The 13550-nt window shown below is 41.7% G+C and overlaps 2 protein-coding genes across 9 annotated transcripts in view; one reads left to right on the forward strand and one right to left on the reverse strand.

Annotated features, from left to right (window-relative positions):
* Positions 1 to 6651, forward strand: part of gpatch8 (G patch domain containing 8) — a 28554-nt gene extending 21903 nt beyond the window's left edge. For all 8 annotated transcript variants that reach the window (XM_086289715.1, XM_086289718.1, XM_086289722.1 and 5 more), the window contains 4 exons: positions 775 to 861; positions 954 to 1097; positions 1192 to 1322; positions 1599 to 6651. In XM_086289715.1, coding sequence (XP_086145841.1) covers positions 775 to 861; positions 954 to 1097; positions 1192 to 1322; positions 1599 to 5436 — 4200 coding nt within the window. In that variant the 3' untranslated portion in view covers positions 5437 to 6651. The remainder of the gene's footprint in view (positions 1 to 774; positions 862 to 953; positions 1098 to 1191; positions 1323 to 1598) is intronic.
* A 213-nt stretch (positions 6652 to 6864) lies between these two features.
* Positions 6865 to 11113, reverse strand: gosr2 (golgi SNAP receptor complex member 2). Its single transcript, XM_086289724.1, has 6 exons — positions 10920 to 11113; positions 10634 to 10698; positions 9908 to 10016; positions 8629 to 8761; positions 8368 to 8508; positions 6865 to 7903 (listed from the first exon to the last, which is right to left on the reverse strand). Exons 1-6 carry the CDS (start codon positions 10946 to 10948, stop codon positions 7742 to 7744), a joined length of 639 nt encoding a protein of 212 aa, XP_086145850.1. The 5' UTR covers positions 10949 to 11113; the 3' UTR covers positions 6865 to 7741.
* Between the last annotated feature and the right edge of the window lie 2437 nt (positions 11114 to 13550).

A 13550-nucleotide genomic window follows, 5' to 3' on the forward strand; every position in this document is an offset into this window, starting at 1 on the left:
GACCAATCATCAGGAGCTCTAAAGACATTTACATAGCATAAAAACCATACTGTTAAGTATTAAGAAACACTTTGTGAGTGAATAATTAGCACAAATTTTTGTATATCTATCTATCTCATAGTATGGGATACATTCCTTTGCTAGGTCCCTTAAGAGAAGTCTCAAGGCTATGGCACAGTGACTTCCTACAGGACTACTTAAGTATAACGGGTCCTGTTCACAACACGCAGTTCATGCAGAGGTGTTCTGTGTTCAACATATTAAAGATCTTGACTGCCATGGACAGTCTTAACCACTTCAAATACCTTCAGACATGAATGATGAATGATTCTATTTAATGAAAACAAAACATGTAAAAACCACAAAGAAGAATGTGACACCAACACTGCCCAGCTAAATAAAACTATGCTTAAATTTTCAGCGAGCATCACTGTCAGTTATTTCAGCTCCTGCCTTTAGTCTTTGATATTTGTCTTGAAATAACATTCACCTACCTTGGTCGCATAGATGTTTCTACAGCAAACAGTCAGTCAGCATGATAAACGTGTAGCATGATAAACGTGTGTAACAGCACACAAGCGACACAAACTGACCAACTGTTCTTCTTGGAGTTTCCATGTGCTGTCTTCTATAGTCACTGTAGGGACTCGATGCGTTCAAGTCACATCAGCTCTTCTATGCACCATATTAAACTCATTTTTGGTATATAAGATGAACTTGGACTGGCTTTGACAATGTTGTTGCTTTATGATGTGACTTTTTTGTTTGTCCTAGCTGGATTATGCCGAGGATGCCACAGAGAAGAGGAGAGTCCTCGAAGTGGAAAAGGAAGATACAGAAGAACTGCGACAAAAATACAAGGTGAGGTTGTTTATCTCTTTGTCACAGTGATAATAATTGTTATCACTTGTATTTTTTTGATACTGTATTTTTAAATTTCCCACTAAAAACAGGACCAGATGGAAAAAGAAAAAGCCATCGCAAAAGCTCTGGAAGACCTGAGAGCCAATTTCTACTGTGAGCTGTGTGACAAACAGTACACCAAACACCAGGAATTTGACAACCACATTAACTCTTATGACCACGCTCACAAGCAGGTACTGCTGTTTAGCAAGCATTGCGGTGTTGATGTAGATCTGTTTTTAATTAAAGACACGATGAAATGATGTTCCCGTTTTCTCTGTCTTGCAGAGGCTTAAAGAGCTGAAGCAGAGAGAGTTTGCTCGTAATGTGTCATCACGTTCCCGGAAAGATGGAAAAAAACAAGAAAAGATGCTGCGGCGATTGCATGAGCTTGCTGAGCAGAGAAAACAGCAAGACCGGTAAGTATTTGTTCCTGGAGTGCCATCTGCTGGATGGGTTGTGTATATATATTTAATGGGACATGGTGAAATTACTTATTTTATAAATGTCACTGGTTCAATATGTTAGTCCAAACTAGACAAATTCAACAAAATGTATTTCATTTCACTTACTGTAAGTTAAAACATATTTTTGTATATTTTCATCTTTTCCAGTAAGCATGATAAAAATTAACGTCAAAGACCTCGATAGTAAAAATTTGTCCAGCATCACATTGGTGTAATGTTTTCTTTCAGAACTCCTGGAAGTGGACCTATGTTCAAAACAACTACAGTCGCTGTTGATGGAGAGAAAGGAGAAGACAGCAACAGCATGACACCCGAGAACAGTATGACACAGTCTTTGGCAGACACTGCCCTGGAAGGATCACTGTCAGATAAAACTGGTCAAGCCTCCCCAAAGTCTGGTCCAACCTTTAGCTTCTCTCTGGGAAAGAATGCCTCATCCTCGCCAACTTCCAGCAACGCATCAAAAGTCAGTGTATCATTCTCTTTTGCCAAGAAAGCACCAGTAAAACTGGAGACAGCAGCTGCTGTTTTTGCTGATCATGGTGAGGAAGCTATGGAGACAGAGGAGAGTCAAGAGGGAGAAAAGGCTGGAGGACAAGATGACACATCAGGCTGTGGCACAGACAGCCCTAAGGGACTGTCTGGAGGAGGTGAAGGAGGAGAAGGAGGTGATGCAGCAGGTACAGAAGAGGTGCAGCAGCCTGATGATGGAGGATCTTTAGCATCAACGCTTAGCAAATTGAAAATGATGATGAAAACCAATGAAGGATATGTTGGACAAGAGCCTCAGTACTACCACTATGTACCACCAGCTCACTGTCGAGTAAAGCCACACTTCCAGTTTTTGCTGTTCATGAAAGCCTCTGAACAGTGTCAGAGCAAAGATGAAGACGATGAGGAAGAGACACAAGAGGAGAACAAGGCTGAAGAAAGTCCAGAACAGACAGAGAGCGGTGTGACAGAGTGCAAAACTGAAAAGGAACATGGCAATGTTACTGTAGATGCTGACCCAGACCTAGTTCCTCTATCAGCTAACGTAAAGGCAGAAGAGGAGACCCCTTCATGTGCAGAAGATGCAGCTCCTGCTGTACCAGCTTCACCCACCCAGAAAGCAGAGACGCGTGATACTGTGGATACAAACGCTGGTCCGAAAATGCCCACTGGTCCCTTCTTTCCAGTCCTGAGCAAAGATGAGACTACAACCCTGCAGTGGCCATCAGAGCTCCTTGAATTTACAAAAGCTCAACCTTCCCTGTCTTACAGCTGCAATCCCCTCTACTTTGACTTCAAACTGTCCCGTAACAAAGGAGTGCGTGGTGGGAAAGTGGCAAAGTCCCCCAAGCCTGGTGAAGACACTGATGACAAGGGACAAGAAGTGAATGCTTCACCATCTGAAGTAGAAATGGCTACTAAACCTGGAACTAGTGCTGACAAAGACAAGCTAGTGTCAAAAGGAGAGTCTGGGCAGCCAGAAAGTGAAGAACAAAAGCCCACAAGTGGAAGTAATAGTGCAAAGAAAAAAAAGAAAAAGAAGAAGCATAAGAAGTCTGCAAAGCATTCAAAACGCAAAGGAAAAGAAAAAGGAGCGAGAGAAGATGCAGAAGGTGAGACTGAGGTAACACAAGAAAAGCCCAAAAAAAAGAAAAAACACAAACGTAAGAAGAGCAAAAACAAGGCTCAAGATCAAGCTGAGGCAACAGGTGAAGAAAAGGAAAAACCTAAACCAAAGTCGGAAGATAAAGCTGCTACCTCCTCTGTACAGCTGACAACTGGAGGGGAAGGAGCTACAGGAGCAGAACTGGGGAAGAGGAAACGTGGTGCTAAGGAAGTGCCTTGCAAATCTGGAGCAGAAGGAGGGAATGGAAAAAGTACTGACAAGGCCAACTCATCTGAAGAGCACAGTGGCAACAAAAGACAAAAGACTGACACCAGTGCATCTCAAAGTGCCTCGTGCTCCACCTCAGCCCAAAAGAGTCCTGGCTCTGGTAGACCTCCGAGCAGTGAAAGTGAAGAAGGGGGCTCTAATACCCAACGCTCACGTCATCACAGGTCAAGCCCGAGGGAACAGCGCCGCCACCATAGTGAAGAATCAGGGCGATCCTGCAGCCGTTCATCGAGACGGGGGGAACGACGAGGTAGCAGTCGCCGACGTCATCGTGGCCAAACCTCCCGTAGTCGCTCTTATTCCAGCAGCTCTGAGCGCTCCTCAGCAGGCAGCAGTGCCTACAGCCACCGTAGCCGAAGCTACTCAGACAGCTACAGCGACTATAGCACAGAAGGTCGCAGACGTAGGCGCTCCAAACGTTCATCCGACTCAGAGTATGACCGCAGGAGTAGCCGAGGACGTAGACGATCCAGGAGGCATCAGTACACATCTTCCTCTTCAGAAGACTCACGCTCACGTTCACGCAGCTACAGCCGCAGGAAGAGGCACAGACGGCATCATCGGAGCAGCTCCAGAAGCTCCAGCAGCTGGAGTCGCAGCACTAGTGCAAGATCCTGGAGGCGGAGCTACAGTCGTAGCTACAGCTCTGCTAGCCGCTCCTCCAGTTCAAATAAAGGGTCTCCTCACAGGCGAAGCACTAGGGGTCGAGAGGATAGTGACACCCATCGCAGAGACTTCAACCGCTCACGCATCTACCGCTCCCAGTCTCCACGGTCTTCTTCTTCACGAGGCCTTAACCGTAACACCCATTCATCCAGCTCGCTGGGTCTGAGACCAGGGGGGTCTCGAGATGCAGGAGAACAGAAAAACACTCTAACTGCACGACAGCTGTTGGAGAAGGTTCAGTCCAAGAAAAGCTCTGAAGATTCTACCACAGGAACAAAATCTGGGATTAAGATTAAAGACCCACCGCAGGGCTATTTTGGCCCAAAACTACCCCCATCCCTTGGAAACAAAGCCATGCTTCCACTAATTGGTAAGCTGCAGGCAGGGAAAAAGCCAGCAATTCCTTTAATCAGACCTGAAGAGGGAGAGAAATCAGGGACGGGGAAGAGCTCTGAACCTGAAGGAGAGGTTATATTAGTAGAGCCTATAAGGGAGTTCCCACCTCCACCACCACCTCCAGCTCCACCAGTTCAGAAGGTTGAGGAAGCCCCACAGAGCACAGTGACTCAAGAAGAGACACAGCAGCCTGCAACAGAAGACCAGGGGCACCAAGAAACCCGGCCAGTATTTGAACAAGAGCCCTCCATGATGATGCCCCAGTACCAAGGAGAGTCAGGACAAGACCTTTCCCAGAACCAAATGATGGAGTCCATGATGCCTGAAATGCAGCAGCAGCAGGCTGCCATGCATGCCTACCCTGGTTACCCACCGCCCAGCTTGGAGGAGGATGGCATGGAGGCAGAGGAGGATGGACTGGCTCCTTTGGAAAGTCAGCCAATTACATTCACACCAGAGGAGATGGAGAAATACAGCAAGCTGCAACAGGCTGCACAACAGCATATTCAGCAGCAGCTTTTAGCCAAGCAGGTCAAGACTTTTCCCTCAGCTGCTGCAGCAGCCGCTGCCGCAGCAGCTGCCACTTTGGCCCCAGCGCCCCCTCCACCAGCCCTGCAGCAGATCCATATTCAGCAGCCAACTGTGTCCGTAGCTTCTGGCACATCCATCACCACAGTGCAACACGCCATCCTTCAGCACCATGCAGCCACTGCTGCGGCAATGGGCATCCACCCAGCTCATCCCCACCACCCACATCCGGCACATGCCCAGCTGGCCCAGGTACATCACATTCCCCAGCATCACCTTACCCCCATCTCCCTGTCTCCTTTGGGGCCATCACTTGGTCATTCTCTGGGACACTCACTGGGGCATGCAGGATTGATCCCTGCCCACCCAACAGCCTTCCTCTCTGGTCAGCCAATACATATTATCCCTGCTTCTGCACTTCATCACACCCCCTTAGCTCTCCACCATGTTCCACACACAGCCCTCTACCCCACACTTTTCACACCCCGACCCTCACAGGCTGCAGCAGCAGCAGCGCTTCAGCTCCACCCACTCTTACACCCAATATTCTCAGGACAGGACCTCCAGCACCCCCCTAACCACGGCTCTTGAAAACAAATGAAAATGAAGTAGTGTGTTCACAACAACCAACCACTAAATGAAAGACTTAACCTGAACTCTCTTGGTTTAGGGTTTTAAATAAAGTCTTTGTTACATCATGCAGGCTGTAAGATGTGGATCTTATGAGAACTTTACTGGCCTTCACAGTGCAGCACGTCACCACAAAGTGGTTAAGACTGCTGGGTTCAAAATCAACACTAACATTTTCTTCTGGTACATGTGAGATTTTTATTTTCTCATTTTTTCACAGATTTGTTTCTCCCCCCTCTACAAACTGTAGACACTTCCTCTAGACCATTGGTTTATATTCCAATTTGGGGAATAGTAACAGCCTCAGAAACTACTGGAGTTTTTTGTTGTTTTTTTTGCTTATTTTGGCAGCCAAAGAGATACATGATGGCTAAAGGTGTAAGCAGAATCGTGTTACGATTCAAGGAAGTGGTTTTGTTCTAGAGGTGAACATTTTAATCTGTGTAATCTAATTTTCAGAGATGGACTCTTTCATGATTACTGATCTCTTGTTGTGTTTTCAAATGACTACTCACTCTCTATTGGATTCTTGGTTTAAAAGTAATTTGTAATGCAGTAACTTGTACATAGGTCAGTGTGTAATGTGAAGAAACCCACCAGTGACAGCCATATGAAAAAACAAAACCGATATGGTGTCCAAACAAGTATGACACTGTCATACAAGAAGCCCTCTCTAAATCAGGGGAAATGTGATGAAGGGGTGTAAATCTCCTGAATACTCTGAAGCAAAGCTCTTGTTCCCTGGGATGAGGGTACATCTGAATCAATTGCACTGAAATCTGTACATCAAGATGGTGCCTGTGCATCATATAATAAGATTGTAGTATACTGCAATAATTGTATTTTTCTGTTTTTTAAATTATTTTCCAAAATGCTCTTCAAAAGAAGAGCTGTGTTTGGCTTTTTTTGTGTGTAATTTTGTAAATAAAACTGCTGTAGATTAACCTATTAACGTTCTACTGGGTTGACACTGCTGTTGGGGGGAGGGGAAAAAGCAGACAAATGACAAATTGGATGGGAGGTGGACACATGTATTTTATCACGGTGGTTTGTTCATCCCTGCTGGGGTGCCAAACAGCAGTGACCTGTTTAAAAAGAAAAGTAGCAACTCTGTATTTTTTAAAGACTTAACTCTGTTTCACCAAATAAAATCCTGAGTTTGTGTGTCTTTTTCCATATTTTTTTCATTATTGAAATTGCCATGTAAATAACTGTAGATGGTCACATGAAGGTCCTGCCTTATTTCCATAAGCTTCATCTGACGGTCAAACAACCCCTGCAGATGTAAATGTCCAACAGTAGATGGTGCTGGAGTTACCTGGAATAGGCTTCGCGAAAACAGTCAATCCGTGTGAATGCAGCATGCATTTAGTGTATCTGTTCACAGGCTATGATTAATACTGTTTACTGTAAAAGGGGAAACAGTCCTGTCAGCACTTGCAGAACCATTACACGAGGCTGTAGAAAGAAAATTATAGATTTAATTTCTTTAAAATCACTCACATAGTGAGACGAGACCAAGAATAAATGAAAGAAAGCATGTGACAGAAAGGGGCTGCTTCCATTGATTTTCTTTGAACTATTACCTACATATATTATCAGTTCCCAGCTTATTAGGTACAGCTCGCTAAACCTAATGAGGCTGTCCACTAAGTCCTGCCTTAATACAGGATATAATGTTTGTGTTGAAAGTCTCTAATTTTCTGGTCATTGTGCCTAATGTATTAGAATTGTATGGCATCAACTCGATCCTACTTTGTCCACTACATTAGACTGTATTGACCAGGTGCAGCTAATAAGCTAGTAACTGAGTTTACACCATAAAACAAGAATTTCTGGTGAGAATTCTTAAGTTGCATTGTGATGAAACACTGAACATAACATTTTCGTACTTGTATTTCTTTAAAAACCATGTTTATCAAGGCGGAAGAACACTGACGGCAACTTGAGGAACAGTTAAGTATTTATAAGAAACCATCTGTGTAAAATCACAGGAGAAATTTACAGTTTCAAAGTGGTTTTGGTAAAAATGGAAAGTGGCACACTGAGCTTCACATGGATTAAAAATACTGTCTGTAGTTTAAGGTCTTTGCCAACGTCACCATTTTATCAATAAACATGATGGAAAGCCATTAAAAGAAAACTAAATGTAAGGGAACAACTTATGAAAGTTGGTTTTAATGTTAGAAATTCATATCATGAGGGACGATGTGCTGCAGAAATGTCCACGACTGATCAAAAAGCCGCCCTTGTGGATGGTTGGAGGTCAGCCCAGGTATCTGATTACCAGGAACATGAAGACGCAGGTCAGCAGCATGCCTCCAATCATGATGAACTTATCTTGAGTGGCTCGCCTTTCTATAAGTCTCATCACTGTGTTTGACAGCCCCAACATGTTAGCCACATCCAGCATCTTCTTATGAGTTCCCTGTGCAGAGCCAAAACAGCCACACTCATTTCAACAGTAATGATCACATGTGACAGTTTATAAGAGCCATAAATAAACGAAATGTTTCCATGACCACATTGTAATTATCTCCACTAATTCCTCTGATTTTGAGAGACGTTGAGTGCCAACGCCCTCCCTGACGCGCCACTCCGTCAGAGGTTTCTCATGGCTAGACAACCAGGCTGAGAGTGCTGATCAACAGACACACCCTGATAAGAAGAGGCCTGAAGCAAAACCAGGAAGCCCATCTCCTCCTTGGAAACACAGACTCGCCCTCTGAGCATGAGCACACTAACAATACGACTATTGTGATCGTCGTGGACACCAGAAAGTGGGTCAGGAAATTTAATTCAGTCCACCTTCTATTCCGCTTCCTTGTTTAACAAATGGTTTAAATAAGCTACAGATGTAGACTTGTTTTTCTGCTGTGTTAAATCACTAACCTTTAGCGTAGATCTCTGATCTCTGAGACCATTAAGGATGCTGCTGCCACTGCCGATGAGGTCATCAATGCCTTTGTGTGCATTGTGCAAGTTGGAGTTAAACTGTAGGGTCTCATCTATGGGGATGGAGGTATCTGCGTCCTATTAAACAAAAGGAATCTCTGTAATTTACACAAACTCTAGATTCTTTTTTTAGCTTAAAATGTTGCATTCACATCAATACCCATCACCAGTTTGATCACTATTAGACAATTTACATACATTCGTGGTGAAGGTGCGGCTCATGAGTTCCTCCCTCTCTCTTTCCTGGGCCTCTCTGGCATAGCGTCTGTGCTGGAAATTTTGCAGGGCACTCCGGAGGTGCTGGACATCATACTTGAGCTGGTCCACTCGTCTGAGAGAAAGAAAAGGATTCAACTGTGTCCAGTTTTACAACTACAACAAACATTTTCCAATTTAAAGTTGAGGGTCCCTGCAAATCTTTACAAAGCAATCCAGTCACCTCAAAGAGTAATCTATAGAGATTTCAAATGCATTTTTGCCCACTGTGGGAGGTAACAGGCTACTTGGAGTTTTTGAACACTTCTCAATTTAAGCTTGCAGTTCCTATAATGTGCAAGTGCTATAGCCAGGGTGTGATTTGTCAGGGAGGGATTTCTCCCACTCTGGTCTACACATCCCTGTCTCTGCTAAATAATTTTTCATCCCTGGCAGGGGAAAACAATGTATTCCTCCCTCTGACTTTTAGCACCGCATCAGCCAAATCAGGAACTGACTTTCAGCACTCAAGACCCTGTTACAGTAAGGTTCACACTGCATGTAGTGGATGATCATTTCATTAAACCAAATCCTGCTGGGTTTTTTAGTAAAAATTATTTTTAACTAGATAAAAGAAATTAACCAGATTCTGTGTTGGGAGACTCACAAAAGTTACATATGTAACTATGCACCAGGCTGCTGTCTGTCGACATCCTCGTTAAATTGTACCAAATAAATAAATAGAATCAGCTGATTATGAAGAGGACAGGAGAGGAACTTTTAACAGATTTGAGGAATTTAATGTACTGTCTCTCCACCCTTGTTTGACAGTGGTGCTAACTCTTACTGCACCCTGTTTTTTTTTTTTTCACAATTCAGTGTATCAGCAGTTGTACTGAATAAGGAGAACATTTATTTTGCTCTCAAATCTTATGTGCTTGTTTTGAAGAGTCCCCACAACCCCCCACCCCCTTCCCCTCCCTGAGTTCACTCAGGCCCCACCAGAGACCTGCTAAGATTAAAGGAGCGCTGTGGAATGGGGTGCACTGTCCCCCCTAAGGCCTGTTTATCCAGCTCAGAAATGAATCTTTGCCCAATGCAGCAGGAATGCTGGTGATGACGGGGGCTTCTGAGGAAATGTTTTCACAGAGCCACGTTGCCACAGGGCAGGACGCGGCTGCCTCTTCATCATCTAACCCTCCTTCTGCCTTTATTGCATATGATACATCCAGCTGTTTCTGTGTCTTTATGGTCACCGTCTATTGTTTAAATCCAAACTCACAATTTGGCATTCTGGCGGCGGTTTGGCGGTTCCTTGCTGGCCAGGATCTCAAGGCGTTCTAAATGATTGAAGATCTGGTCGATTCTAGCTTGCAGTTCATTTTCTAACACTTGTAAAACAGAGAGAAATGAAGAAGAGAGAATTGCAGGGAAGACATCAGTTAAGGCTGTGAAATTACAATTCATAATTTTGAAATTTACTGGCTAATTTACTTACATACTGAATTGATTCAAACATGTCTTCCAATATATATAAAGAAAAGAGTGTGGGATGCTGTTTGTCTTCTAATAATATACCCAGGTGTCACAGGGTAGCATTCATCACTTAAGCGACCCCAGCTCATTAGTAGCTGCATAAGTTTACATCCTCCCCTGGGGTTAAAATAAACCTTATGTCATCATTTGTGAAGGGGAGTTCACTGCCCGGCTCCCACCATTATCTGCCATACCACCCACCCTACTACTTCCTGTCTTGGCAACAGCTGGGCACAGAACTGAACGGCCAGGCACTATCCACAGAAAACAATTAGCTCTGGCTTTTATCATTATATATGTGAGAGGAAGAAGCAGCCATAACAAGGACCCGGTTCTGAGCAGAAATTAGAAGCTCTTCAAAGGGGATTTCATCAGAGGTGGTGCCATTAGGAATGACAGCTTTGTACCACAACAACACTCCCACACAGAGCAGGGGCAGAGCCCCTTACAATCATGACAGCTGGTCACTTACAATGAACTGACTGGCGGTCTGTCTTTTCCAGATTTCCCATTAGAGACTGAACCTCCTGGATTTGCCTAATCCACAACGATCATACCGTTAGTGAGCAGCAATAAAAACAATTTTTGTTTTAATTATTACTGTACATGAACATATTGGTATGCGCCATATTTATAGTTTAATAATCGTATTATGCTGATATAAGCCTGCTGCAGCAGAAGTAAAAGTGATAATAAGTTAGGCTCATTAGCAGTGGTAGCTAACGGGCACCGTTTCCACATCAGACAAGAGAACTCACTTGTTGGTCTGGTGGTAAAGCGTCTCCATTTTTCCCGATCTAAGAAACGCTTCGCCCTCCCTTTACGTTATCGTGTTATTTTTGTTATAATAGTTTTAATTGTGACAAGCGGCTCTGTTAGCTTGGTAGCTAACGTTAGAGGAGTTTACACGTCATCAGCGGAGCTTTTGTGTACGGAACTAGGAAACCGGAAGCCGCGCGACGTCATCACACAGAGAGAAATATAGAAGAGAGCTCACTCCTTCTTAATTACACATCTCTGTCAGCAGACTGTAAGAGGAGTGTTTTTATTGCGGTTTTTAATGTTTTAAATAAAAATCTTTTTTTAAAAAGTGACGAAATGAACACACCCAGAATACCCCTGCTCCTCTATTTATATTGACCAAAAGTGGAAAAAGACATAGATAGACATAGATTGTGGATTGCACAACACTGGTCACTACATTCTTCATTTCCGGTTAATACTTGTACAGCTGCTGTTATTGTGTATATATTTATTTATATTTATATTTCTTCATACATTCTTATATAGTTCTATATTGTGTATTTTGTTGTACAGTTATTTTATTTTCAACTTTAATTTATGTATTTTATCTTATTCTTTCCCAGTTAAATTTACCCTTCATTCTAATTTGTGTTGTACAGTTATTTCATTTTTAACCTTAATTTATATTTTATTCCTTCCTAGTTAAATTTACCCTTTTTAATTTTTCATATTTATTTCCTATCTTATTCATAGCCTTTTCCTTTTTTGTTTTCTTTAGGTCACGAGCAGTTGTCCAAGCATTTCACTACTGTGTATGACTGTGTACGTGACAAATAAAATTTGAATTTGAATTTGAGATAATATACGACAAATACTGCATTAACAGTGAAATGAAGACGCTTTATTTTTTCAGTGTCCAGGATATACCATGTAAAGCATGTCATGGAAAGGTTTATACTGTATTACTGTATATTGATTATTCATGTGATTTAAGTGTTGTTGTTTATATATATATATAATATTTTATGTTAATTAATTCACTTGTTCAAATCAAATTGGATGCACTACTGTACCTGGAATACTGGTACAGTCTATTTCATAATTGTCAAAGGTTAATATGTAATACATTTTACTTTTCCTGTTCTTCTCTTAGTATTATGTTTTATGCATTCCCCCGGCACTTTGTTCACCTCTTTTTGATTGGAAGCCTTTTCATGTACTGATACTTTTATTATGTCACTGTTTATGTTTCAGAAAATTTTATGGGAGAAAAGACTGCTCACTCCTCCTCAATTTTGGACGCTGAAAATGTAATCCCTTACGTCTACCAGTCTTTTTAATTCCTAAAATTATATTCCCAAAATATATTTATAATATATTATAATGTTATATTTATATACAATAATGTTATAGTTTTATATTTTTTTAATGTATTTTTGCTTTAATTTTACTCTTTTTTGTGTGTGTTAAATTCCGTTTAGTTCCAGTTACTTTTGTTACTTTTATATATTTTTAAAATATTATTTGTTATGATAGTACATAAATAATGATAATAATAAATATATGACACAAGATAGTATAGTAACACAAAATGTTGGGAATACAGTTGGCTCACAGACTCAAGCTCAGTAAATATATAGAACATTTCGATACAATACAGTTCAAAATTGTAATTTATTTTAATGACTTTAGAAAACAAGAATCATGACTGACTACAAAACAAAGGGTAATTTCTTTTTGCCAGTTGGACTGAACAATAGTCATGGGTACTCAGTGAAAATCTCAGAGAGAAAACTGTAGATTTACACAAGTTGGAAAGGTCTGTTGGACAGAATTTCTAAAGGACTGCAAAATGATTCTCAGCATTATTGTAGAGTCTTTATTTTACAACATAAAGTGTGTTGAGCGGACTATTTTTTTTTATTTTTAATTTTATTTCGTGCTACATAAATAAAACTACGTTGAATTGAATTGAGTCAAATGGAACTGAATTCCTGCACTGTATCTTTGGAGGACTAAAGGTGAGGCTTTCAAACCTAATAACTCTGTTATTAGGTGTCAATCTGGTGGGGGTCATGGTCTTAGCCAGTTTTGCTTTTGGTGCTACATTGCACAAAGAAGATGGAATAGCTGAGGAAGAAGACAACCTCTAAATTCTTCAACTTCACCTCAATTATGGTTTTGGAATGGATAAAGCAGGTTATTCGCTTCTGAAATGACCTTCACAAAGACCCGACTTCAACCCTATTCAAAATTTGTGTACTTCAAAGTCAGGTTTGTGCCAGGAAATCAACCAATTTTAATGAACTCTACCACTTCTTCTAGGAAGCGTCGTCAAATATCCAGGCAGAATTATGCACGAAGCTTGTTGATGGCTTGCAAAAGCCTGGTTATCGTGCAACTTGCTAAGAGACATTTAGCCATACACTAGTGTATAGTGGGAGTGTATAGATATATTTGAGCCTGTAAGTATACTTTTGACCGTGTGGTTTATCCAAATTAAATTCAAACTTATGAACTCAATTCTTGTTTGTTTTTTTCAAAGGTGTATGCCGTACAATCATTGCACTCTGTAAAAATAAAAGTTCAAAGTAACCATAAAAGGCCAAAAATTACCATGACATTCATGCTTATGATGAATGTAT

The sequence above is a fragment of the Aulonocara sp. 'chitande type north' Nkhata Bay genome, linkage group LG4, assembly GCF_057382095.1.
Source record: "Aulonocara sp. 'chitande type north' Nkhata Bay isolate Kocher_YH1m ecotype deep benthic linkage group LG4, A_spYH_male_GT1.1, whole genome shotgun sequence".
Taxonomy (NCBI): Eukaryota; Metazoa; Chordata; class Actinopteri; order Cichliformes; family Cichlidae; genus Aulonocara; species Aulonocara sp. 'chitande type north' Nkhata Bay.